At 40.7% G+C, this 27,772-nt stretch overlaps 1 protein-coding gene across 4 annotated transcripts in view; it reads left to right on the top strand.

The window, feature by feature from the left end:
• Nucleotides 1–27,772, top strand: part of FBLN1 (fibulin 1) — an 88,813-nt gene that overhangs the window by 53,915 nt on the left and 7,126 nt on the right. For 3 of the 4 annotated variants that reach the window (XM_030041000.2, XM_030040996.2, XM_030040999.2), the window contains exons 15-16: nt 10,927–11,069; nt 13,067–13,198. In XM_030041000.2, coding sequence (XP_029896860.1) covers nt 10,927–11,069; nt 13,067–13,198 — 275 coding nt within the window. Of the gene's footprint in view, nt 1–5,442; nt 5,886–10,926; nt 11,070–13,066; nt 13,199–27,772 lie in introns of those variants that run through there. The other variant, XM_030040997.2, reaches the window with a different exon arrangement.

Here is a 27,772-nt window from a genome sequence, read left to right as displayed (position 1 = left end):
AATTTTATTGAAGGTCTTATCTCTTTTGCTTAAATTCTGCCTTTTTTTTTTTTACCTTGATCAGCCTATAGGCTTGGCATTTTTCCAAGGAAAATTAAGATCTACTGCTACTCACAATAGGACTTAACTTGCTGTACTGCCTTGCCAAACACTTTTTGTTTTCAAATTGCATAACAAATTCTCTTTACGCGACACTGAAGTCTAACATTTGTAATATTTAAGCCAAGAAAAATAGTAGAAAAGATAAAGAAGCAGTTATGACGGCATGTCAGAAATGTGTGTGCTCCATTGAGCCAGATTGGGAAATATTTTTATATTCTAGACATGTCTGTGTATTATTATTAAGGTTGCCTGTCGCTTCTCATTACTAGGACCTGTTTTTAACTGCTTAGAATTTTGCCAAAACGTAACCAACGGCTGAAATTTTACATGCCAGGTGTCTGACTCAGGCTCAAGTTTTGGCAAATTTCAGCCAAAGCAGTTCAGTCATTTCCAAGAACAAGGGTAGGGAGGAACACATTGTTTTTTGTGTTTAAGGCATTTTGGTGACTTTTTTTTTTTTTCTTTTAACAGTTTGCTGTCATGTTTTGGAGCAGAAATCTAAAATTTGTTAGGAGATTACTTTTACGCTTTTAGTCATCTTTACCAAAAACCTCTGAAACTTCTGACATTATGGACTTTGTGAAATTGCATTTAGCCTTTTTTCATAAACCTTAGGAAATGAGGAACTTGATGAGTAACCTTAATCCACCCCTGTATGCCAAAATAGAGTCAGGTCTACGTGGAGTATTTCTGAGAGTTGTTTGTTTAACTTTTGCTTCAAGTCCTTGAATGATAAGGATTTCACAGCCTCAGTGGCAACCTGTCTTTGCATTTGACTATCTTCCTCAGTACAATTTAATTCTTCCTCTCAGTAGAGAGGTCTTTCTTGTTTAGCAACCAACATTTCTCTTCTGATTCAGCAGACCTGAGCTTCTTGCAGCTCTTTAAAGCAGTCTAAAATGTGCAGGTACCAACTCCAGAGACTGTGTGAGCCTGCTCCCACATACAGCCACAGGAAAGAAGCCCAATCTTCCCCATAATGTCAGCTTCTACCTGTCCTGGGCCAGGTGCTGCCAGCCCTAACAACCCCAGAGCCTGTTTCTTCTGTGCTTTCAAAGACCACTCAGACTCCATGGATAAGAAAGCTGTTTCTAGCACGGGTAAGAGAAGAGATGACTTGGTAAGAAGGAAAGGCGTACGTAGGGATAAAGAGGCTGGATGGAGGGAGGGAGGGAGGGATCTGAAGGTATGACCAGGTGAGGAGAACGAATCTGGGAGACACTTGAGGGGTAGAAGGTAAAACTGGGTAAAACAATTTAGAGACAAGGGAGAAACCAAGCAGAGGAGTCAGGAGCTTATGGTTAAGGGTGGTTGATGCCAGATTCGGATGAAGACCATCTGAGCAAGGAATAATTTGGGACGGCTGTAGAAAGATACTGAGGGAAGGGGTGTATGCTTTGGGACTAGTGCTGTGAGGTGTAGGAACTGAGACAACCAAGTGTCAGTCAGGAGAGGACGGAGCAAGAGAGGAGGATTGGCACTGGCTGAGTAGACAGTCCTGATGCCAAATGTTTGAGTGAGCAGGAAGGGCAGTAGGCAAGGAAAGGGGATAGGAAGAAGGAGCCAGGTTGGGAAAGACAAATGAAGAAGACAAGGATAGGACATAAAAGCTCAGTGCTGAGGGCAAAATGAAGATGGGTCTGTCTCTTCTGTAGCTTGAAAACTACTTGAGACTTTTCCAGCTCCAGACAGGAGAAACATAGAAAGTATTTGTCCATCGTGTCTACTGTACTGCTGTATACTGTATTCCTGCCTGAGCCTGAAGTGGGACTCCATATTCTCCTCTGGTTAAGAAATATCTGTGAAAACCAACCATCGGTTGGTTTCGTTCCCTTTAAGTTCTGGTCTGTTTAAGACAAAAACCACCTTCACTACACAGCTGCTCTGTTAACATAAATGTAGAGATCCACAATGTGGTGATACAGCCCAGCTGATGGCTCAAGGTGTGGTGCAACCAGCTGAAAAGAAATACACCCTGATGATAGCATGAGTGAGTGCCTTTGTAGTGGAGTATATTCTAGGAGGTCTGGAAGATTGTTACAGCTCTGGAAATCTCCAGGGTCGAATTTCAGAGATGTGTAGTATGTAGTTTAGTAATAATACTTGGTTAGTCATTCAGCATGTTGAGATGGTTCCCCTGTATGAAGTAAATTGCGAAGTCATAAATCCTGCTAAAAAGTTCTTTTCCCTTCAGTGCATGAGGAATTGTTGTATACCACTCAACTCCTTTGGGCACAATGGAATAAATTGCCTCTGTACCACGTGAAAACCAGTTCAGAAATTAACAGGAGGGAAGGCAGAAAATATTTTCTCCTCATTTCTCTGTTAGGAAATGTTGTATTAATTATCTAAAATGGAATCTCTCTAGTTTTGGTAGTTTTCCTTTATGAGTAACCAGTGTTTGGGACATGAAATTCAAACTATGAGTAATTCTTTGAAACCAGTATTTCAGCCACATAAATAAACCTAAGAGAACAGAGTAGTAAGTGAGCTAAAATAATAAGGAGTGAATTCAGGAAGGAGCATTTAGCAGCATTATATGCTTATTTTTCTAGCCCATGCGCCTAGTTGCAGAGGTTTGCAAAGAGGTACGTAAAATTGCCTCACTGCAAAGCAGCGCATATTTTACTTGGGCTGAGTGTTGGGTTTCTCTGGTAGCATCTTGCTGCCTCCTCAGCACTCCCCTTCTCCCGCCGGGTCCCCCGTGCTGTCTCCCACAGCGACGTGGCGTGGTGGCACGGTAGCTGTACGGCCAGCTCATCCGTCCTGACGTGCCACGGAGCTGGAGCAGCACCTGGGGTCTTGGGCTGCTCACTCACTAGCAGTAGGTTGTTGGATTCCCCCGCCGTACGATTTTCTTCTGCCCACTGAAAGGAAGCATTTAAACAAGGTCTCGAGAGTACACTGAGATTTAAATGCTCATTGCTTATTGCCTTTGTGGTGCGTGACCCCAGAATGAACTGTGGTTCTTGAAAGCAATAATATTTGCTATCTCTCCTCTGTGGTTATTTGATGGAACAATTAGTGCACATTAACTAAACCTGTAGTGAAGTGTGCAGTGTGTAGTATGCACCACCAAAGAATAAGATAAAAGAAGATGAATTTTGAATAATTCTAGCTCCTAGCCGCAGGCACATCTGTCTCCACAAATAACTCTGAATCAGCAGAATGTCCTTTTTCAAATCTTAGGAAGCTGGAAGCCTTGGGTTTTTGTTCTCTTAAAAAATTCTGGCTATTATTATAAAATGTATTTTACTTTTATAAAAGAATAAATCAGGGCATCTTTATAAGCGTGTAAGTGCTCATGAGCATGTACACGCTTCCAAAAAGATTTACATGAAGAAAACATTTCCAGCTAAGAAATTGTCTTGACTTGCTTCATGATTTCAGCAAAACCAAGTAGCCTTGTGATTTCAACAAAACCAAGTAATTCTCTTTAGTGGAGTTATTGATGACATTTCAGAAAAGAATGCAGAACTCACTATACCTGAAAATATTCCAAGAGTATCCACACCTAATTAGCTGGCCATCCTGTGAAGACTTGTGCGTGCTCTTCATACACATGAATAAAATTAAGAATGCATCTAAGTCTTCAAAGAATTGCTTTGTACTTTCGTTTGCAAGTGGTATTAAAAGAAAACATAGAACACATTAACTGAAGAACTGAGGGTGCTTTTAACTACTCTTTTTGAAAATGCTTATTTTGCATGTAATGAGAATTTCCTGGAATTCAGGTCACCATGCACTAGCAACAAAGTGAGGCTTGCTTATGAGCCACAGTTCTGTTGATACCAGATACTCCTGACAGAAGCTCAGTTTTATTTGTCAAAATAAAATACATGAAATGGGCACTCAGATTTCCTTGAGGTTGTAAGAAACAAACCATGCTTTCATGCTGGAGCATTTCTTAGTAAAGAAACGATTAAATAGTTCAGGTTCCAAAACCTCAGCCTGTAGACTGAATATTGCTTTTGAGTGGAGAGACTCTTGTACATAATTTAATTGATTCATAGTTGTGCGTGAAGCAAGTTTGAAGCTAAATGCACAACTTGATCATCCCCAAATTTTGCAAAGTGAACATCCAGCTGAGATTGTCATGCCTACCTCTACTTCTATGCACCTGTGCGAGAGGATGTTCAGATACCAACTTGAATGTAGTGATTTGGGCATATCTTCAATCTGAAATTCATATAAACTTCCCTTGTATGCAATTCTTTAAACACTTCTGAAACCCACCGGGTATCATGACATGTCAGGTCTTCATTATTGTACTGGTAAACGACAACATTCTTTAGTAGCAGTGACTTTAATGCCTATACCTGTCTGTGCCATATTTTACTGGGCAAACTTTACTTGGTTCAGTAACAGAAAGAGAGGAGATTGCTCCCTCCATGCAGATCGTGATTTCTAGTGCTGATGGTCATTGTTCACTTTCAGCCTGTATGGGTGATCTCTTCCTAGTTTTCTGGCTTTTCACTGTAATATAGTGCCTAGTGATAAGGGAAGGAAACGGCAGAGGGCACCTTTCTCACTCACCGTCATTCCCGTGACTCCAGGCTGTGTAAGAGTGGACTGAATGGGCAGGGCACATGCTGGAGACATCAGGCCGTTGGATCTTGTTTTCAGTGCTTGCCTAGATGGGTGTTAGACTGACTCAAGTTGGTTCTCCTGGTAGCACAGAGAAATACTGTGCCACAGTGGGAGGAAGAAGGTTTGTCTTCAAAGCAAATAAACCTTGACATGCAGGCAGTGTTGGAAGTAAGTTTTACATTCCTCTGTATGCTGTCAGATGAGGAACATAAATAGTGCAGTATCTAGAGTGCCTCTTCTCTCTCAGAAAGACCAGCTCCTTGTGCATTTGTGGCTTTCAGAATACTTTGCCCAGTCTTAAAATCCAGCCAGACATCCCAAGTAGGACACAGTCAACTCACTAACCTCTTAAAATCTCTTCCCTTATTTAACATATGTCTGGTCAACAGAAGAATAAAACTTGGGGCGGAGGGGGGGAAGCCAGTGTTCTCCCTAGGAAGAGCTTAGCTGATCTAAATGGAAACAAACTCTCACCCACACCGAGGTGTCAGACTCAATCCATCTGTGCATGCAAAGAAAGGGCAATGCTTCTGAAAATGGCAACGCTTCTCCAAAAGTACCAACTACAGACAAGTTCATCCTTATTTAATAAGTGTCCATTTGCAATATGACTGAGGTGCCAGGCTGAAGAATGGATACAGTATGCAAGTCAACATATCTTTTCCCACCCCCACTGCCCTTGCTTTCCTATCACGCTTGCTAAATGTACGCTAATCTTCCTCTTGTCTTGTGTTCTCACTTTTCTTGCAGTCGCTGTGAGCGCTTGCCTTGTAATGAAAATAAGGAGTGCCAGAGCCTGCCTCTGAGAATAACCTACTATCACCTCTCTTTTCCTACCAACATTCAAGTACCCACCGACATTTTCCGCATGGGCCCTTCCAATGCTGTCCCTGGGGATAAAATTCTGCTGTCCATCATCAGCGGGAACCAGGAGGGTTTTTTCACCACAAAAAAAGTGAACAACCACAGTGGCATTGTGGTCATGCAGCGGCAAATCACAGAGCCCAGAGACCTTCTTCTGACAATTCAAATGCAACTTTCCCGCCATGGAACTGTCAACACGTTTATTGCCAAACTTTTTATCTTTGTCTCTGCACAGCTCTGATCCCTATCTTACAGGCTTCATTGGCTACTTTTTCTCTTCTAAGAGTAGCTTTTTTTCCCCAATTTTAATAAAGGTTTAGTTCATCTGTTGCATGCTGCACTTGCATTTTATTTGCCATCATCATTACAGTTCTCCACTTTCTCCTATCACTGAATGTCTCAATTTGGGGAGATTCTTATGTGTACTCTGCATCATTATAAAAAGCAGAAACTGGTGTGTAAGAGCTTATTACCTGAATATACCGAGCACTGAAAACTATTAATTTACTTCACACAGTAGTGGAGTTGGTCTCATTTGATGATACACAGCTGCATATGTTTAGGTCTAAATTTTCAAAACAAAATAGGTACATAATTTCAGCTGTCTCAGCTGAGACATCTTTAGAGAGTTTCCTTACTTATGGGGTAAATACTGTGCATTTTCTGAAAATCTATCAAAAGGGCATAAATTAGGCCCTTAGGACCTCAGAGGTGCCCAGCACACAAGTCACGTGGAAAGTGTGGAGCCAGATTCTCAAGCTGCGCTAGTTATCGTTGCTCTCTTGTGGCCAGTGAGCTTGTGCTGATTTCCACCAGGTACAGATCACAGTTCTAAATTTAAGGACAGTGCAAAAGAGAATCTCCTCTAAAGAACATTCATTTTACAGATTTTTCATCTTCCTTTCTGTGGAATTTCCATGCAATTGAAAAACTAATGATGGGAAAACAACAATGAACTTCCTAACAGCATTCACCTAGTAGCAGAGAGCTCCTTTCTATTTCACAGGCTGTATCCTGAGATGTGTCTACAGGAACATTTGAAAAAGATTTTTAATTGGTCTCATAACATTTTTGTCTCTCCAACTTCCATATCAAAGCTGATAAATTTTTAACTGTAAATACTTTACACAACAACAACAAAAAAACCCCAACCAGACCCTAGCAGCCCTGACAGGTCAGCCAGAATTCCAATATCCAAATCTTTCTTCCTTTACTTCTACAACTTTCTTCCTTTACTTCAATACAATCAAGAACAATGTAGACAATACAACTGGAATTTCTTTGGAATTCTTTTGTTTCATGGACTGGAAAAGGATTTATTTTACTCTTCAGTCCTTGTATTGATAAATATTAAAAACTCAGTCCCAGAGGTATGGTCTAAAAATTGATGTTTTACACCATCCTGGGCTCAGATATCTCTGCTGCCTGGTACATAGGCAGAATAGTCAGTCCATAGATGAATGAGGAATAATCCACGTGAATGCACATATAAAAAAAGTGCTTCACTGTGTAAATACAGACAGCACAGACAAGGTACAAGGTTAGAAACTGGGAACCTTCTAAACTAAGATCACAGGCCTTAACCACCTGAACACAAGGAATTACTCTATTAGCTGTAAGCTGTGGGCTCTCAGGCTCATCATCAGCCAAGGACTAGATTGGGGCACGATCACAGCACTCTGCCAGAGTATTACATGTTCCCTAAGGCAAAGTTTATCCCAGCTGGCTGACAGGAGTTCAAGTCTCACGAGGAATGCCAATGTTTAATAAGTCTGTTGACACATACTTATAAAGCTGCCAGAAGTTGCCAGTGGGGATAGAGTCCCAGCTTTAAATATTGAAAGCACAAGCCCGTGCTACTTGAGCTAATGGGGTTTCTTACTGCCACAGAAGATGCTTGTATATAAATGCCCTCTGGCTACCAGTTCATTATGAGGCCATAATTAAGTAGGATAAAGATTCAAAAATAAAATTCATTTTTGCAAGCATTAATATATATTTGTTTGGCAGGAAAAGAAGGGAGTGTGAGAATTTGGCCCTCAGTATTGTAAAATGCTACCATATTAATTGCGTTCAGCAAGTAATTCAAGAGCATGGAGCTCAGATTCTCCTGTATTAGATGCTTTAATGCTGCAGTGTAGCTGGAACTTTCAAGAACATGTATGTAATTACGCAGCACCATTTACGTGCATGGTTCTTTCCAAATGAAAATGAAATCATGGCTCCTGGTCCAAGGAACTTACTAATTGAATCCAACAGAGAATATGAAAAGGAATGACACCAGGACCCAAGAAGAAAGAAAAAAATATATTCGGGAAAGGATTATTTGCAAAATAATCAGAGCAACTGAGCTGTTTCTTAACTTTTTTGTCTTTTAAATGAAAAAGGCCTGGAGGAGATACCAGCTCCAAAGCTGCAATTTTTATTAGAGGGGGAAAACTTGAAGGAAAGATTTGAATAAAGAAAAAGTTCTCAGCACTTACGAAGAAACGTTTGTCAGTCACAGTCCCCACTATGGGAGGACGCGAGCAAAAAGGAAGACGTCAGCTAATCAGAAGATCAAATGCAAAGATGATGTGTAAGGATAAAATTAAAAAGTATTTTGAGATCAGAGCGCATCATTAATAGCAAATATTAGGATTTGAAATAAATGCTAGTTGTCAAAGAAGTTACTCCAGAAGATGTCTAAAGATGTGCCGTCAAAGCAATGAGAGAACAAAGTGTTATCAACTGCACTTTGCATATGCTGAAGCAATTAGCAGGGATATCAAAAGAAAAGAGATCAGAGAATGAATATTTAGGCAGGGCAGAATGAAAGCACAAACTCAAGTTTAGCAGTGTGGACAGAGCATGCAAAAAAAAAGGTTGTGGGATTTGTAAGAGAAGAAAGAAACAGTGCAAAGAAATAGAGCTGACACAAACGTTTATCTGTCACGTGTATGGTTACAAGCTGGATGGATCTAGAAACTAGTTTTATTTAGGAACTAACACAAATCACTTGTGATCATTGTAATCCTCCGTTTCTGTATGCAGGGTACCTAATTCATGTCAGAATGCTTTACTCCAGTGAATCAGAACTGAGAATCATGAATGTAAGTTTTACTTAGGACTTCATCTTAAACAAATTCATGGCTTTATTGGATGAGAATTTCAGAAATGTTTGTGTTTGCCAAATTTTGTTCCAGCTGAAGTCAAGAGTAAAGCTCCCTTTTCTTCCCAAGAAGGGGTAAAGGCAGACTAATACTGAACGCTTCAGACACTCAAACCACAATGTTTTTGCATACAAATTCTATTATCTAAATACAGCTATGAAAATTTAGGATGCTCTATGTATTGTACCAGTACTTCTTTGGTAATAATGTCCCAAAATGAGTTATGCAAGCTACTGATGATTGGTGTCCCTAAAACCTTTAGGTGGTGCTATATTTATTATTTATGTGTTATGTAATGCAAAGAGACTTTTAAAGAACTTCTTCAGAACTTGTAAACACGTTATTGGAAGTAACACCAGCCTGACTTAGGTGTTGGGACCCCAGCTCAGCAGGATCCTGAGGAAAGATGCAGTGTTTGTTTGTATGGCTGTATAGATGTAAATGTCTACTAAACGCCTCTACAAACAGTAAGGAAGGAAAAAAAGGGAGAGAGGAAAACAAACGCAACTGATGTATGTTTTGCCTCAATTCTATTTGTTACGTGTTTTGAAATAGACTATTTTACACAGGAACTAGACTGTGAATTTAGCTGATTCTTATTTCACAGACGTGAGGGTCAGCTAGCTGGAAGTCCTTTCTTAATTTGGCAGCTGACGTTTAAAATAAGGGGATGGAATCTGTTATCATAGGTCAGGCTCTTATGTCCATATATCCAGACTTAATTTGTTCTACAATGACCAGCATGAGGCATTTCAGCAGAAAGCCCTATTCTGTTCCCTGTGAGATGCCTAGGAAATGATGAAATTTTGTACCCAGGTAAAGGTGGGAAGTAAAAGGTCACTCCTGGCCTGTATCTCCTGGCCAGTCTCAAAACATCAACTACAGAGTGAGAATAACAAGCCAGACTCAGCTGGTGTAAATTAACCCAGCTTCATTGCCTTCCCGTGGACTATGCCCATTCACATCTGTTTGAGCATGGTTTCCTTAATGTTGATTCATGTTTTCTCTTTTATCTTTACTTTAGCTTCATACAATATCAGCGTGTTTGGCTTTGTCTTCTTTGATGAGCAAATGTGGGTAGCATATAATAAGAAGTTACTGATGTATTTATTATTAATAGAGCCATAAAGTCCCTTTGAACATCTGAAAAAAGATGGCTTGTAGGTGTGGACTTGGGTAACACATTTTGAAAAGAGCAAGAACCATTTGTTTCTAGAGGTATCTGACAAAGTAAAGCTTCCATTTTTGTTTCCCTTTTACTCAGTGAATTTTTCTTCCTTTTAATCTTTTAGTTCCCCCCCACTGACACTGCAGTCTTTTCTTTTTCCACTTAGAAATATGAAGAAATGGGCAGGTCAAAGTTGAGATCATTTGTGGGGCTTAGTCACATTGTGAGTCCCAGCATAGCCCTTTCATCTCTCATGAACACAGACCGGGTATTGTGTGAAGTTCTTGAACTGTAAGTGACTTTAAATTCACTCTAGTGGACAAGGGTGAGAAGAAGTCATTTAACTTTTAATAGACTTTCAAGGACGAATGAGCAGCTGGTTGAGATGGAATATGAAATGACCCTTACCATTTCCCCAAACTCAGAATTCAATCTTTGAGGTTTTAAATAATGTGGTTAACTTCTTTCCTCCCCCAGTTCTCATTCCTCTCTGTTGTCTCAGTTTAGATGGAAGGGGCTGTGTGTGAAAAAAAAAGACGTCAGAAAGGCTTTTCTGGCTCTTGCTGCACTGAAAATCGTGAAAGAGAGTTGGTCCTTCAGATATTTCCTGCCAGATTTCCAGAATGGAAACAATTGTTTCTGCTTTGTGTGACTGATTATCACATAGAGTACAAAAAGGCTTGTGCAAAAAAGTGTAGCTCCACTGAAATGGCTGAGACCACGCCAGTACACCGCAGCTGAGGATCTGGGCCTAGTTGTTTGTTCCTGTTTGCACTTGGAAAGCAACTTTACGTGGCATCTTACGCACTACAGTTCTCCCTATTTTTACATGCCTGGCTTGAAGAACTGGGTTTGAGGGGATTTTGACTGCAACTCTTAGCCAAGCCAAATTTTTCAGTGGTCCAGCAGTTCTGATGATCTGCATTAGTCTAAGTTCTTGAGGTGAAGAACAAACACTTATATCAATTATAATTTCTAGCTCCCCAGATTGCAAAACACAAAGTAATTCATTTGCAGGGTGTATATGCATCTCTCTCTCGTTTCTCTTAGTGTCAGACTTGAAAAGACAGATACTATCCGTTGCATTAAGTCTTGTCGACCAAATGATGTCACCTGTGTGTTGGATCCAGTCCACACAATTTCCCACACTGTCATTTCACTGCCCACGTTCAGAGAATTTACAAGACCTGAAGGTAAGTGGTTTGTTCCTTGTTCCATTTAATAGACTACAACATATAAAACCTCCACCGGAAATCCTTGCCTAAAGCCAGACTAGCTACCGGTGCAGTAAAATGTTTGCACAGTTCCAAATTACAGTGTACTATTCATTTAATTAAAACCTTCGATATCCAGGAGTTTTAATTTTATGGGGCAAAGAAAGTCATTCTGAGCTCTAACTCATACAGCTTCTCAGTCTAAGGAAATACTGAGTCTGAATTCCTATTTACCACATTTACTCATATAATAGCTCTGTGCCGCGTGACTTTTTTCTTCCCTTTTTTGCAGATTTTGCCATAGGAAGTCGGTGCTCATTATATTTCTCTCATCTGTTTATGGTCTGTTGTTCACTATTGACAGGTGGTTTGTTCCAAGAATATAGTCTTTATCTACATGCAAAGATTAATCACAAAATACATTATCTTGAATATACTCTCTAGGACTGTGATTCGCCTATTTTTGACCTATGAAAAAAATAAGTATTGTTTTTTAAAATGTAGACTAAAGGAAGGGAAATTCCAAGGACTGGACAGAAAGTTTTTAAGCTAAGATTTTCAAAAAGCATCCAAGTGAGTGGCTGTCCAGTCATCCAAAGTGAGTTTTCCAGCCCCAGATGCTGCACTCTCATGGGCATTCATGTGTTTCTTCAGTTTCATCAGCCTCTGCAGTACCTGCGAGTTTTTAAGCCCCGCAGTTTCTTAAGGATCACACTCACTTTGCTTAGTTCACATATAAACTTACAGATCAAGAGCCAATTTTTGCTCCTTGGCATTTGTATTCATTTTCTGGCAGCTTCACTGGGGATTGCCTACACATCCAGAGGTGGGATGACTGCCTTCAGCCCTGCTTCTCTGTAGGACGAGCCACTCACCAACTTACTGCGTGCCGCAGACACAGAGAGAGAAGAAGGGGATGGAGGAAAGGAAGATTATTTTGGAGGGGTTTTTAAAGGTCTTAAATCCCTATTTCTGATGCACCCAGAGTCTCAGCCTTGCTATCTCAGAAAGTTGTCCGAAATGAAAGCCAAAGCTGATTCTTCACTTCTGTACCAGGCAGAAGGAGTAGGGCAAGAGACATCCCAATCCTTGTTCGTATAGGAACAATTTAGCCACCAGTAACTTAGCTCCGTAGAGCTGCTGTAGATTGCGTCAGGCCTGTTTCAGACCTTGGCTGGCCCTACTTCACAGGGAGCGGAGGAATGCCCCATAGCCACTTCTACTCCCATACACACCCCTTCAGCTTCACCAGGTGCACTGGCAGCAGAGCTAAGGATTTGGCCCAGGATGCTTCCCAAACTGTTCCCTCATTAGTCCATCCTCATGATTTAATAAAAAGAGATGAGACCTAGTGATCTGAGAGTACTACCGAAGCCCAGAAGACGTTCCTAAACTGAATTCAATGCATGGCCTTGGGTGAATTCTTACAGCCCCATGGTTTACTTTCATCATCTGTAGAGCAAGGATAATCATGAGAATAATGATACTTAACCTCCCTCACAAGGGGCTTGAAAAATAGTCTCACTTTTTAAAAAACATAAACCCCTCCTCCAAAAGGACTCTGTAATATTTAATGGCAGTACATTGTGTAACTGCCTAAGGGAATCAGAGTTCAGGGGTTTATCTGTTTGGTCCCCCTCCACTGCCCACCCTGTGGATCCTCAGTGTTGTCCTCTTTGGGTACATGCTGGAAGTCTGACTGGTTTCTAAGAGTGGTCTTTCTAGACTCTAAAAGTAATAGTGTTTTGGCTTCAGGGCTTCTTGGATGGTGCAGGAGGAGAAAATAAATCTATCTGAATCCTCCCTTCCCCCAGATCTTCTTTCTTTCCATTTTAAAGGACAAACTGGGAGTGGTGGTGGTGGGGGTGTCATCCACCAGCTTTGAGGGCAAGTCATTTTGGATCAAATTCTGTCAGGTTCCTCAGTGGTGTTTTCAAATACTTCTCAGTACATTCTGTGATACTCTTTGTTTGCAGAGATTATTTTTCTTCGTGCCATCACACCTACATATCCGGCCAACCAGGCAGATATCATATTTGACATAACAGAAGGAAATTTAAGGGATTCCTTTGATATCATCAAGCGTTACATGGATGGTATGACAGTGGGTGAGTAGCATGTTTTCTGTTTACTTTCTTCTCTAAATAATATTGTAGAACAAAGTCAAAGAAATTAACTCAAGTAATTAATTCCCACCTTGATTTTCAAGCCTGTATTGATTTAATATTCTCCAGTCCAATATGTGTAATTTGAACTAATATCACAGATAACTTTTTATTCAAAATACTGGAGGCCTAACCTTTAATTTGAGAAGTATTTTAACTTTTTTTCAGAACTGGGTCTAATTACAAATGCAAATGGCTTAGCTTTAAAATGATGAGGTTTGCCCATTATAATCAAACCAAATATAAAATATGTAGTATGTCAGCAAAGAGACTGTAAATTTAATTAACTGTTCTTTCGTGTTTAAACAGCATCGCACCAATTTCTGGATAATAATCAAATTCTTAAAGCAGGACTGAATTTACCAAAACTGTTACCTGTTTTAATATTTAATGACAGGCTGGTTCATTTTTTAATAAATACCTCTGTTGAGGGTAAAAGGGATCTGTCAAATGCTGTGGTTTAGAAGAAACTTTAGAATGGAACATATACATTTGATTTACAGTCTCAACTTGGCAGGGAGGAGACATGGCAGGAGGTATACCTGTGTACATGGGTCATACACTAGACCTGCATCTCCTTGTTTAGCAGGGAAGGGCTGCAACACAACCTGGGGTCGTACTTTCTGGTAGGTTTCTTTCAGAGCAGGGCCCCTTTGGGGGATATAATGCATACTGTATCCAGTGTGTAATGTCTAAAGTGTATCTAGCATATATACATCCATGCATACAGATACGTATTTCCAGTGTATACTGTAGCTTGGCTCTCACTCTGGGACCCAACATACCCAGGAGTAGTTGGCAAATTATGTGAAGGTTGCAAAGCAGGAGCAGGTCCTAGCTGATGTGCTGCTCTGCCCAATGTGTGTTGCTAGTGCAGTGGCAGGGGAATATGCTGTGATTCTCATGCTTAGAGAATGAATATGCAGGGTATTAAAAAGTAGTATGTGATTTTTCTTTATTAATGTTTATTTATGAAAATAAAGGATGACTCTTCCCAGTGAACATTTGTGTTTCAGTTTGTGAATGTGCAGGTTCAGCTCAGGTTTATACATGTGCTTCTGGGCTTTCTAGCAGGACTCGTCTGGATGAAAAGAAAAATCGCTGTTGTGCTTCTTCCATACTGATGGTTTGTGAAAAAGTCATATTTAGCATGATCTGAAGGTGGCACTGTTGCATTTCAGAAGCATGATAGTGCAGCGTCAACTGTGCAAAGGTTTTATGAACTGTAGATAAAAATCATAAATCATTAGGTTTATATTTCTTTCTTTATCAAACAGAAGTATACATGTGAATGCTGAGAAAGAGGGAGAGTCTGTTAAAGCAAGATGATAAGATTACAGATTTCAGGTATTGGGTTGATTCTTTAGAAGAGTATAAATGTTATCAGATCCCGCAGTAGTTACAGTAGTTTGCTTTCCGTGCTGTGTACTTCTTTCTGTCTGAAATAAGAAAGAAGGATGTGTTTAGAAATTTGACTGGCCGAGGTATTCGCCTGAGGGAAGCGTTTCCATTTTGAATAATAGGACTGCGTGTCAATGGTATTTTACTTGGTAAACTGGATATCTGCCTCACAACGTTAGGAGAGAAAGGATACTCTTATACACCTGGTTGAGAGGATATGATATATGCCTAAGTACATTCACAGCTCTGCAAAAGAATTGGGTAACATTTTCTTTACCTCAGTTCCCCCATGTGCAACACGGAGATGATAAAACATGCCTACTACTGTCTTAATTAATTCTTGTATGTAAGAGTCTTAATTAATTCCTCTATGTAAAAGTACTTTGAGATTAATGGATGGAAGCTGCAAAGTAAACTGCCTGCAGCAGAATTGGAAAAGGAAAAACAGAACAAAACCCCAGCTGATATTACCTGGAGGGGCAGAGGTTCAGGACAGCATGTTGTATGTGTGAAATTAGGTTTGCAAATAATTCTGCCAGCAGCGGTTTTGCTGCTCTCATCATAATATCGTTTTTCTTGTTATTAATAATCAGAATGTTAGGTGTTCCCATAAAAGTGCTGGGAAGTTTTCAAGACAAATAAATAAGATGGGATCCTAGTCCACAGGAGTTCACAAAGTGGGTCGCTCTTGTAAAGAAAGGGGAAGGGTTTGTATAAGGGTGGAAAAAGGCAAAGGGCATAGACAATATCAGAAAGATTTACTGGTTATCAGAAAGCTTTATTGGTTATCCCATTAAGTTACAGGAACATCAGAACTGTGGGGATGTAATATAGGGACTCTAGCAGAGCAAATGCCCAACTAGCCCAGTAACCAGTGTCCGACATATGGGCCAGTAACAGACAGCTATACAGGAATCTTTCTCCAAATACAATGTTCCAGCTTGCTGCAATCATCAGTTTATATGCTTCTGGGAAAGCACACCTGGACTGTCATGCTTGATGACCACTGATGGACATATGCCTCTTGAATCTGTGTAGCCTATTTTTCAATCTTTTTTTGCTGCCTATATTGTAGGGGAAAGAATACACTTACTCTGATAATAAATCATAGATGCATGGGTAAAAGGAATAATAAGCATGTTTCATTCTGTTGTAATATTTCAGGAGAAATGACTAGAGTTTCAAAGCTATTTTAGCTGCTAATGGAAATTAGATCACCAAATATCTTTTCTCTACAAGACAAATTTTTCTACAAGAGAAAAGATAGAAAAACTCTACAGGAGCTTGTTTTGTTGTGGTTTTTTTTTTAAAGAAAAGACATGGGTTAGCTCAGAGAGAGATGAAATGCATAAGAGTATATGGAAAAAAGCAGGAAAACAGTTATTAGTGTTACTGATAGAGCTGAGTGTAATAAACCTTGACTTGATGTCAGAGCAGAGGAAACTAATGAAGGAATTCAAAGAAAGGAGGGAGCGCTGAGAAGAGGGGAAGAAAGGACAGACCAATGAAGATGCTCTTGCAGGAAGTCCTTCATTAGTTAAACAGTTTTTTGCTAGGTTGTCACAAACAAGAAGAGAGATGATGCCTTAAGAAGGACCTGCGTCTAAACTGTGTGTGAATGGAAAGGAACAAGATACCCTCAAAAGTGTAACACTAAAAAAAAGTGAAAAGGTACAGGTTTCTTTCGGTAAAGGTTTAGAGAGTGGGAGGAGCTGTTAGAGGTGGATTTACAGAAGAAAAGTGAGGACTTCAACGTTGACAGAGAATTGTGGACTGAAGAGAGTCATGTCATCAGTTTTAGCCATTATGCCTTTAAGTTGACACTGAGACATCAAGGAGAAGATGTTAGTGAAGCTGAGAAGTGTGTGGGATTGGATGGAGAGTGGCTGATCAGGCTGGTTTGTGATTTGTTGATGGAGAGATAGCAGCTGAGGTCATAGGAGGAGATGAGAGTGTGTAGGAGCAGGTTGTGAGGAAGGAAAAAGAAGAAACTAGAAACAGAGGAATGAGCTGCCCCAGGGAATGTTAGAAAAACAAGGAACATGGTCTCCCAAAGGAGCTGTAGGAGGAGCAGGCACAAAGGTAGGAGAAGAAAGAGGCACGGACAGTATTGCAAAGTCACGGAAAGAAAATACATCAAATGGGAATCAATGATCAGCAGTATCAGACATGGAGGGGCCAAAAGAAGTAAGAACAGACTGCAAAACTAGCTACGCTGACCTACAGGAAGTACCTTCCAGTGGAAGAGAAGGAACGAAAGCCAGCCTGCTGGAGTGGCAGTGCGTAGACTTCATGCAAGCTGAAGAAAAAGAATTGTGTAAAAAGTTGCCTCCAATATTTCTACTCTATTGTATTAAAAAGAGATGCAAAACCCCATTCTTCCCTGGTTCAAGAAGTGCTGTAGGCTCTCTGTTGCCTGGTGCGGTTATAGGCCAAGGTGGCACTGAATCCAAAAGATACTGTTAATAACTGACATCACTTATTAGCATGGGTGGGAGAAAAGCAGAAGTGCAGACCTATCCAGGTTTGGGTTTTTTTTAAAAGCTTTTATGGACTTTTCACTGCATTCCTCTTTTAACCAGCTGTCAGTGAAAAATGAAGAATGCATTTTCAACCTGTACAAAAATGTCCTATCAATGCCTAAGGTATTATCAGATACTATAAAACATTTCCCCCCTCAGCTATGCATTCATTTCCTTAGGTGACTGTAATACCACCTTGTAGTCTGGTAAACTTCAGGAAGATTTTAAAATTTCGTAATACAGCTAGAAGTGGTTTTGATAGGCTGAAATATTCCATATTGTATTTGATACTAACCTAAGCATATATTCTTGCCTATTAAGCAGAATGGTACTATTCTTATCAAAAACATCCAGAGCCAATACAATTATAAAATTTCACTCATACCTATAGAGCTTCTCAGGGGTGTTGTGCTGGTGCCTGAATACACTGATTATCAACAGTTGCTTATAATTTTACAGATAAGGTACTACTGCTCTCCGTTGCTATTTGCAAGGATTTCACTGCTATCTCTGTCCTGACTTTCCAGCCTCTTTTACACATGTGATAGTTCGTGATGTTACCTTTGAACCGTTACAGAAAGTGTCTCAACTACTGATAGCACAACACTGGATTTATTAGTAGTCTAATTTCTACTATGCTATCATGATTGTTTAATATGTTCCAGAGGCTGGGGAGAGACTTTTAAAAAATGATCAGAAGGTAAACAAAACCAGACACCGTAAGAAAGTGTGCTTGGGGGATCCCGTATTGGTTGGGGGCAGGAGAAGGAGACTGGAGGTTTATTTGACTTTTTGGGAAACCTGTCCTTAGCACAGGGATATCTTGTAAGTGCTTTGGACATTCCCAGCGTGGCAAGTCTTCTCACAGTCCACCACGCAAATGTTTGTATGGTCTGACATTAAATTCAGAGTCACGGGATTGCAAAGGATTCAGTTCTGAACTTTGTCCCTGGACCCACTCTGCAGTGCCGGGCAAGTACCTTCACATTCCTCTCTGCTTCTCCCTTTTCCTCTGTTGCTCTAGACTCTTTATCTTTGGGCCAGAGGCTGGCTGGCTCTTACCATGCATTTGTTACGGTGTTTAGCATAATGAGATCCCCGGACTGATTTGGGCTTCCTGGCACGGCTGTGATGCTGAAAGTAGCAGTTCACGTACAATTGCTTTTCTGTGGGGAAGTGGAGCCTAGGTGTAGGCAGAGCCAGGGCGCCCAGGAGAGCTCTGCTGTTCACAGGGGTGAGGATTTCAGCACATACGTTATCTCCCCTTGTGGATACTCTTACTAGAAAGTAAGCAACAATAGCCACCTTTTGTCATGACTATAATGTCATTAGCATGAACCGACAATGGTGTCTGGCAATACAAAACCGATGTTGTCCAGTCATTCACAGTGAGCGCACAGAGCAGGGACATAATTCAGCAGGTTTTTTGACAGGCTCTTCCAGCCTTACATTAAAAAAGACACAGTCCCTTTCAGTATCTTTGTTCTGGTTTCATCTAGGCTTGCCCCTTTCACAAGAGGAGCCCCTCAGCAAAGAATATTTTGTGAGTTTTTCCTCTATGCCAGGTTGCCCTGTCGAAATTACTAGCTACGCATTTGAGATGAGGGTGCCCAGAAGCCATTTGGTAAATGGGAGCCTAGATTTATTGCCTGAACCTGCCCTTTCGGGATGCTGATGACTGCGCTGTTCAGTAGTCAAATCTCTCAACACCCTCCCTCCCCTCCAGAAAAAATGTCAGGCTGGAGAGCTCTTCTGGAGGCAAACAAGCAACTTGAGCAGGAGGTGAATTTTCATTTTGTATCTGAGAAATGCTGAAGGTGCTTTTCTGGTGAGAATGAGTCTCATGCTCAAGTGGAACAACCTTCCTAATGCCAAATTTCACTCTAGCACATTGCAAATATCTGGTTAATCAAACGCTCCTCCTTGATCAATGTTCATCTCACCCCTCGGGTAGGAAGGTGTAACGTATTACAAAAACATTCATACAGACCACCTTTGGTTACAGTTTCCATAAAGCCAGCAGACAAATAAATCACACTGCAACTCTGACGAAGTTTTGTGAACTGTGGCGTGAAGTATAAAACCTGCCGACTTGGGAAAGAAATGGACTGAGTCAGGGAACAGCTAAGAGGACCACCGAAGGTCCTCGGTTCAGATTACATAGCATGCATTTTTTGGTATTAATTTTAAACGGTGGGCTGAGATACTACATAAATGAGCAAATAAAGCCAGATTTGGAATCCAGTACACCGAGAAACATACTATAGCAATTCCTCTGAGAGATGTCTGTGTGAATTCAGCCTTCTGAGGTGCTTTGCCCCAGTTTAGAGTAGTCAGAGACCTGCTTTTCTGATGGATTTCCAAGCATGAAATATTTGTGCGACTGATTCAGCTGCTTCTGCTGCTGCTCCTGAGTTTGTGTGTTGATTGCAAACATCTCATTCCTGCAGTAGCACCTACACACCCTATAAAAATGGAGACAGAAGATAAGAGACTCAAGGCATATCGTAAATCTTTCCTGGTATGATGCACAGATGCATGGCTCACTTAAAAAAAAAACCACCCTAACTTTTATTTTTAAAGGGGTCTAATGTGGTGAAGTGACCCCTTATTTCAGCCTTATTTTGAGAATTTGGTCAGGGATTAACACACGTTAAGATTCAGAAAGCTTGCCTTGTCAGAAGTTCTGCTAACAATACCAGCAGAGCTGTTGCCTCTAGGTGATGACTGAGCAGCTATATAAGGGCTTTCATGTCAAATCCTCAGGATTAGGTACTTTTTCTTCCATGGTAAATTGAATCACAGAGCCGTATCCTGCTGTGTGCCATAATGTGGCTTTTTGCCAAGAAATGCTTAGGGTTACAATAATTAATTGCTCAGGTGTCATGGATATGCTACTGTATCAAAACTTGGCTGAAACAGAACAATGTGGTTGTGGGACAGGTAGGGTAAACTAAGCCGCTCTCACTAAACATGTATGTGATGATGTGCCATGATGGATACTAAACGCCTGTAAATAAGATAGTGGGAATAAAGTATCAGGAGGCTGATATATGTGATTTTGCACGTTTTGGACATTCAGCCTTGAAGTTTTTCCACCTGTTTTTGTAATATGTAAGATTCTTATACTACATAAAGCATGTCACGTTCTCAAAGGTGGAACAGGAAGGATTAAAAAATATATGGTGGAAACTATTTTTTAATGAGGCTACTTCAAGTACAGTTATTGCATTTTCGGCATGAGTGATTTCGCAGCATTGTCAACATTAAAACCCATTGCAAGGTTTGGCTGGAAGGCAAACCAGAGATCTAAAAGCACTTCAAGTTTGCCAAACCAAGATAAGAGCACATCTCTCTGAAGTTATTTGGTATCCTTAATAAAGATCATAGTATTTGTAAACTAGCCAAACCTCAGTAAAATCAAAGGTTGTTTTTAATTCTTTCATAATACCAAGGCTCCATATGATCCAACATGACAGATAATAGCTTTGAAAATATTTACCATTTGTTTCTGGCCAAAAAATGTATTAATACCATGAGGCCTCTTTATTGCCTCTTTATTTGATGCATTTCAGCAATCAAAGCTTTCTAGAGAAGCCCAAGTGTTAATGAAATTAAACTTCATTGAGTGGTTGAAGGATAGCATTTATAATAAATTGAATCCCAAATTTCTGAACTGATGAATTAGGCAGAAAGATCCTTTTTCATGCTGAAATGTAATTCCTGTACTGTAATTTCCATTTTCTTTAGAGGTGAAACGAAAGGCAAAAAGAGAAGCAGATTCAGTTTTAGCTAAACTTAAATGAAGACTTGTACCCTAAGTGGAAACTTCAAAGGCTATGAGTACCTGGAGAGTTTTAGACACAATTGTTTGGACAGTCTTTAAAGGAGAGCTTTGTCTTTATGTGGCTTTTAAATGATTACTGTGGTCAATAGATACTCTGAGCATGGGAGAGATCAGAGCAATAGGTGTTGCTTATGGTCGCAGGCCCAGGCCCATCTAGTTACGCTGCTCTTTTTTTCCGAGGGGTGTCTTGCCCTACGCCTGATCCTCTTTTACACTTCTCGGAGAAGGATACAGTACAGCTTTGGGCTGCACTGTTGGGTACTGGTTATTGAATCGCTGTAGGGACAGAGGTATTTTTGCCTGTTCCTGAAGATAACATGCCACTGCATTCAGCGCTGCACCAACTGGCCCAAGTCATTAGAAGCGCTGTTCATGCCACTGGTGCAATACTCACTGTTACAGTACCTAAATCACCGTTGCCTTTCTGTTCCCTAGTAGGGGACACTGGGGTTATATTAAGTGATCTAGAGCTTTGCTGGTGCTCAAAGGGGAAATCCCCCCCTCCTGTCTACCTCTGAACAAACACTCCATCCCTTTCCTTCTTGTCAGCATTCGTGCTTGTGTGGCAAGCTCCATTTTTTTATTCTTTTCTTTCAGGTTTTAATCCAATAGAAGGGATGGAGGATATAGCAGGACCACTCTTTTTGATCAGCTTAAGCCAACAGTGAAATTCCCCTGAGTGTCATGTAGCTTATGAAAGTGCGATTTTATGTGTCCAAACTGACTTCTGAAGCATTTTATAAGCATTTGGTTGCTCAACAGTTGAAAATTAGGCCTTTTTTTAGGAATTTGAATAAAGATCTGGGAGGTCCATGTTTGAAAAGTACATGGTTTTTAATATCTTGTCCCCAGATACTCCAGCAAAGATACATATAGCCAGCCACATTCCTGTGAAGCAGTTCTCCATCAGCATGGAAACCTTGTTAACATCCAACTCTAACTTGATTCTCCAAATCTATTCTTTTGTGAAGTGTTCACCATCAACCTTGAATGAAGGTCTAATTCACAATGTTATGAGGGCAATATACTTCAAAGCAAAAGGAAATCTATTTCAGTACTTGTATTTTGATTAATGAGTTTTCTGAATCCTTTAACCATATTTATGTTTGTCAGGTGTGGCAGCTCAAGGATTAATGATATCTTCAGAGCTATTTTTCTGCATATGATTTGATGCCTGCAGTGATGATTACCAAGAAATATTTCATTTTCCAAAGAGCAGGCACTTATTAATAAAACAGATTATATCAGAAACTATAGAGCATCACATAGCAGGAGCCTACATTGTTATTGTCACAAATAATTGAGAGAAATATAAATAGCTTTCACAACAAAAAAAAAAGAGAAAATGAAAAGGACTATTTAGCTTTAGAGAGGTGGAGGAATCTAAGGTGTACATTAACTTTCTGAAGTCAGCAGACATCTGGTGGTCTGGGAAATGCCTGCAGTTTGACAGCTAGATTGTGCCTTTAGGCACAGTCATGAACTGGAGAGGACTGGAGGAACATAATGCCTGTGAGACTGCCTGTGGAGGCACAGCCCACTGCTGTGAAGGGCAACAAGCAGGGCTTCTTCAAGTACATCAACAGCAAAAGGAAGACTAGGAAAAATGTGGGCCTGCTTCTGAATGGGGCAGGAGACCTGGTAACAAAAGACATGGAGAAAGCTGAAGTATTCGATGCCTTCTTTGCCTCATTCTTTACTGATAAGACTAGCCTTCAGGGTTCCCGGAACCCTCAGAGCAATAGGAAGGTCTGGAGCAAGAAATACTTACCCTCAGTGGAGGAGGATCAGTTTAGGGAACATTTAAACAAACGGGACATACCCAAGTCCATGGGAGCTAATGGGATGCCCCCCCCAAGTGCTGAGGGAACTGGCTGATGTCATTGCAAGGCCGCTTTCAATTACCTTTGAAAGATTGTGGTGATCAGAAGTTCCCATGGACTGGAAGAAGGCAAATGTCACTGCAATCTTCAGGACGGCCAAGAAGGAGGATCTAGGGAACTACAGGCTGGTCAGCCTCACCTCAGTCCCTGTGAAGGTGATGGACCAAATCCAACTGGAAACCATTTCCAAACATATTAAGGACCAGAAGGTGACTGGGAGTAGTCAGCAAGGATTTACGATGGGCAAATCATTCCTGACTCACCTGACAGCCTTCTACGAAGAGATTTCTGGATTAGTGGATGTTGCTTATCTTTACTTTAGTAAGGCTTTCAACACCATCTCCCTTAATATCCTTCTAGGCAACCCAAGGAAATGTAGATTAGATAAGTGGACAGTGAGGCAGACTGAAAAATGGTTGAACTGCCAGGCTCAGAGGGTTGTGATCAGCAGCATAGCTAGCACCCAGTCATCAGTGGTGTATCCAAAGGATCAATACTGGGGCCAATTTCTTCATTAATGGCCTGGTTGATGGGACAGAGCGCACCTTAACAGGTTTGAAGAGGAAACAAAATCACGATGAGTGGCTGATACACCAGTGGGTTGTGCTGCCATTTAGAGGGACCTCGACAGTCTGGAGTAACAGGCTGACAGGAACCTTGTGAAGTTCAGCAAAGCGAAATGCAAAGTTCTGCCCCAGGGGAGCAATAACCCTATGTACCAGTACATACTGGGGGCTTACCAGCTGGAAAGCAGCTCTGCAGAGAAGGATCTGGGGGTCCTGGTGGACAGCAAGTTGGTCATGAAAGGAAAGACATTGAGTTGCTGGAGCGTGTTCAGAGGAGGGAAACCAAGTTGGTGAGGGGCCTGGAGCACAAGTCTTATGAGGAGCGGCTGAGGGAACTGGGGCTGTTCAGTCTAGAAAAGAGGAGGCTGAGGGGAGACCTTACCGCTCTCTACAACTACCTGAAAGGGGGTTGTAGTGAGGTGGGTGTTGGTCTCTGCTGTCAGGTGGCTGGAGATAGGACAAGAGGAAATGGCCTCAAGTTGAGGCAAGGGAGATTTAGGTTAGGTATTAGGAAAACTTTTTTTACTGAGAGGGTTGTCAAACATTGGAATGGGCTACCCAGGGAAGTGGTTGAGTCACCATCCCTGGAGATATTCAAAAAGTGAGTGGACAGGGTACTTGAGGACATGGTTTAGTGGGCTTGGTTAATGGTTGGACTCGATGATCTTGAAGGTCTTTTCCAACTTAAATGATTCTATGATTCTAGTCTATGATTCTATGAGCTGATGACATGCCCTTGTGCCAAAAGCAGCCAATGGGCTGCGTCAGGAAGAGCATTGCCAGCAAGCTGAAGGAGGTCATCCTTCCCTTCTACTTAGCACTGGTGAGGTCACCACTGGAGTGCTGTGTCCAGTTCTGGGCTTCCTGGTGCAAGAAAGACATGGACATAGTGGAGGGAGTCCAGAAGAGGGTGATGAAGATGATGAAGGCACTGGAGCATCTGTCCTATGAGGAGAGGCTGAGACAGGTGAGACTGTTCAGCCTGGAGAAGAGGAGGCTCAGGGGGAATCTGGTCAATGTAATGGGAGGGAGTAAAGAAGGCAGAGACAGACTCTTCTCAGTGGTGTGGAAAGAAGAGTCAATGGGCACAAACTGAAATACAGGACTTCCATTTAAACATAGGAAAAAACTTCCTTTCTTTACTGTAAAGGTGGTTGAACACTGGAACAGGTTGCCTAGAGGTATGGAGTCTTCATCCTTAGAGATACTCAAAACCAGACTGAACACAGCCCAAAGGAACACGTTCTAGGTGACTCTGCTTTGAGCAAGGGGTTGTGTAGATGGTCTTCAGAGGTGCTTCCTGCCTCAGCTTTTCTGTGATTCTGATTCTGGATTGCAGTGATGTTAAAAACATGACAGGACTGGATTGCTACGAAAGGAAAAACTTTGCAGCTTTCACTCTACCAAATGCAGTAAGACATTCCCTAATGTGCAATGTTTGAAGCATTATATTTTCAAAGCTAAGATACATTAAGCAATTACACAACAGTTGATTCACTTCCCTTCTCTGCTGGCATGGTATAGGTCAGTAAGTACTCTAGTAACTATGTTGGCAGAGCAATTTAAGCACTGAAAATCATTACTTTGGCATAACCTTTTGGAATAAAGAGCAGCCTTTAGGAAAGGAATTTAATTAAACTTCAATGTGTGCAGAGCCACAAAGATTTTTACAGAAAAAAAAATGGATAAAATAGCCTAAAATATGTATTTTCTGTTTGTGACCAGGATGTGAATAATTTTTCAACCTTATTGATGTACTTTGTATATTTGTAATGAATACTGAATAAGAAATAACTTTTTTTCTTACAAATCCTAACATGACTTCTTTGAGTTGAGGTCTACAGAGCCAAAACACAATTTGGCTATATAGTTTTGGCTTCACGCTATAGATATGTATTTACATGTTGTAGACTGAGATAGTCTGGTATTCAAGCCTAACCTGCAACTGGTTGTCTATGGTTTGATTCAAGGAAGCATTTATTCATGGCTGGATTTTTTTTCTCTTGCTCATTTCTGGAATGATCCTATCAACTTTGCCTTTTACAATAGCCACTGCAACAATCATTTCCCTAGTCCTAAACTTCCTAATTGCCTGAACACCTCTTTTGAAACTATGACTAGGCTCTTAAGTAACACTGATGCATCTGAGATGTTTACTCTTAATTTCGAAAATCTTGGCCAGCAGTATAAAGCAAGAGGCCTTGAGGAGAAAAGCAAACTTGAAATTATAGTCCAAGATCTTGCATTAACATGAGGAGATCAGTCTTCTTGTATTGCTTAAGGGAAACTCATAAACATGCTTTCCCCTTACAAAAAGTTGTTCACCACACATTACTGCTAGCGTGCCGGTGTTTTAGGCTACTTTTGTTTAGTAGCCATGCAATGGCTTTAGGTTCCAGGAGGCTGAGATGATAACCTCTCGGCTTCATTACTGCAACGTCCACATGGGATTCAAGAAGTTTGCTAACATTAGGGGAGAGCCTGTGTCTGTCCTTTGTACACAATCATAGATAGCCATGGCCTGGCACACACTAGCAGACTATTTAAAGGCTATTTTTGTGATTCCCAAAGATCCATTGTTTAAAAAAGGATAGTTACTTACTGTTGCATTGTGGCAGCTAGGACCATTTGTCTCTGAGAAGGCTGTAAAATGGCCCAGAGTGTCTTTTGCGGAGAAACAGAGATCCCGGAACAGCCAAATGTAGGACTTCAGAATATAGGCTGAGATTACTTGGAAGTTAATATAAAGCCCAATAAATTACCCGAGTTTCAGTTGAGTTTAGGCTCCAGCTCCACAGCTCTCACCACATTCTCTGGTACTTGAATTTTTCCAAATTAATCATTTCATGTTCCAAGTATCCATTTAAAGCACAAGGAAAATAGCTAGAGGAAAAATTATAAGGTGTTTTTTGTGTCATTGAAACGTAGGTGTCACTAGCAGCTCATCCCAAAAGTTCCATCTAAAACCAGACAGCGCTATGTCTCACCATGTAATAGCACGTTCTCTTGACAAGCCTTCCTGTCATTTTTTCCAAAGGGGACGCATTTTGTGATGGACTTTAGCTTTCGCTTACAATCAGACCTGTAGACTCATAGCCCAAGGATTAGGAAATTTAGGGGGAAAACTCATTTGCTTGGGCTCTTATGCATCTCACATGGGATTTCATTTATCTCATGAGGAATAGAAATGAGTGTATTGCTACCAAAATACCATACGTGCTGGACGAACAAGCAATGCATTTTTCAGCCCTAGTATGTATTCCTGCCTCTCACCTCTGAAGCCTCATATCCTGCTCAGCTTTTCGACCCTGCTGTCCCGCCTGCCTTGCTGGCGTGGACTTGATTAGAAATTGCCCGGGGACCTCAGAGCTAGGCAGCCAGTGAAACAGCCTGTGTATCGGGGCAAAGAAACATCATCGCACGTGAGAATTACCAAGAAGATCCTAGGAGATTCTTTAGCTTTCCTCAGCCCTTAGACTCTTTGCTGTCTATGACTTATTTTACAATGGAGCCAATATTAACATTCTTATGGAGCCATATTCCACACAGTAATTCATATCATATTTCATATACCAAGTTGCTGTTAATTCTAACTAATGCAAAATATTCTTTTTTTATATATGGTCAGTACTTCCACTTGCAGTAGAGTGAATGAAGACTAATTCTCGGTTGTCCTCTTAGTTTCTGGTTTGTGAAAGTTAATTTTAATAATGCATGGCCAGGATGCAAACATGAAAAAAAAATTCAATAGCAGCATGTGCTTATTTTGAAGGAAAAGCGAACAATGAGCTATGCTCAGACTTGTTTGTCTGCCTTTGGTATTTCAAATATATATCCCATTCTTACTATGTTAGATACTTTTTACGGAGTGTTTAATTTAACATACATCTCAGAATGAATAAAAAGATGTGTTTTGTTCTATTTAGGACTGGATTAATATGTTAACTATAGATTAATGAATCAGAAAAGTGGATTGTTCTTCTTTTCACCACCTCATGCTCTCTCAGTAACTCCTTACCATCCCTCCCAAGTTTAGTCAGTTTGTGGTCAGTTTTTAGCTGACCACAGATCTTACAATTAAACAATGCAAAAAAAAAACCAACAAAAAAAACCCAGCAAATTTTCCTAAATAAATTGTTTGTTCCCAGAAAAACTGGCTAAATTAGTACCTGCTTTCAATGTCAAGTATGAAGTCTTGTACTAATGAAAAAGGGGCAATGCTGTTGGATTCAACTGATAGTAAGAAGCCACATGTCTCTTCATTAACTTGCCACCTGAGAAGAATCACAGAAAGGAGA

This window comes from Aquila chrysaetos, chromosome 17, assembly GCF_900496995.4.
Source record: "Aquila chrysaetos chrysaetos chromosome 17, bAquChr1.4, whole genome shotgun sequence".
In the NCBI taxonomy this organism is placed as follows: Eukaryota; Metazoa; Chordata; class Aves; order Accipitriformes; family Accipitridae; genus Aquila; species Aquila chrysaetos.
The sequence above is the reverse complement of the archived record's forward strand: the minus strand, read 5'-3'. Positions and strand labels throughout refer to the sequence as shown.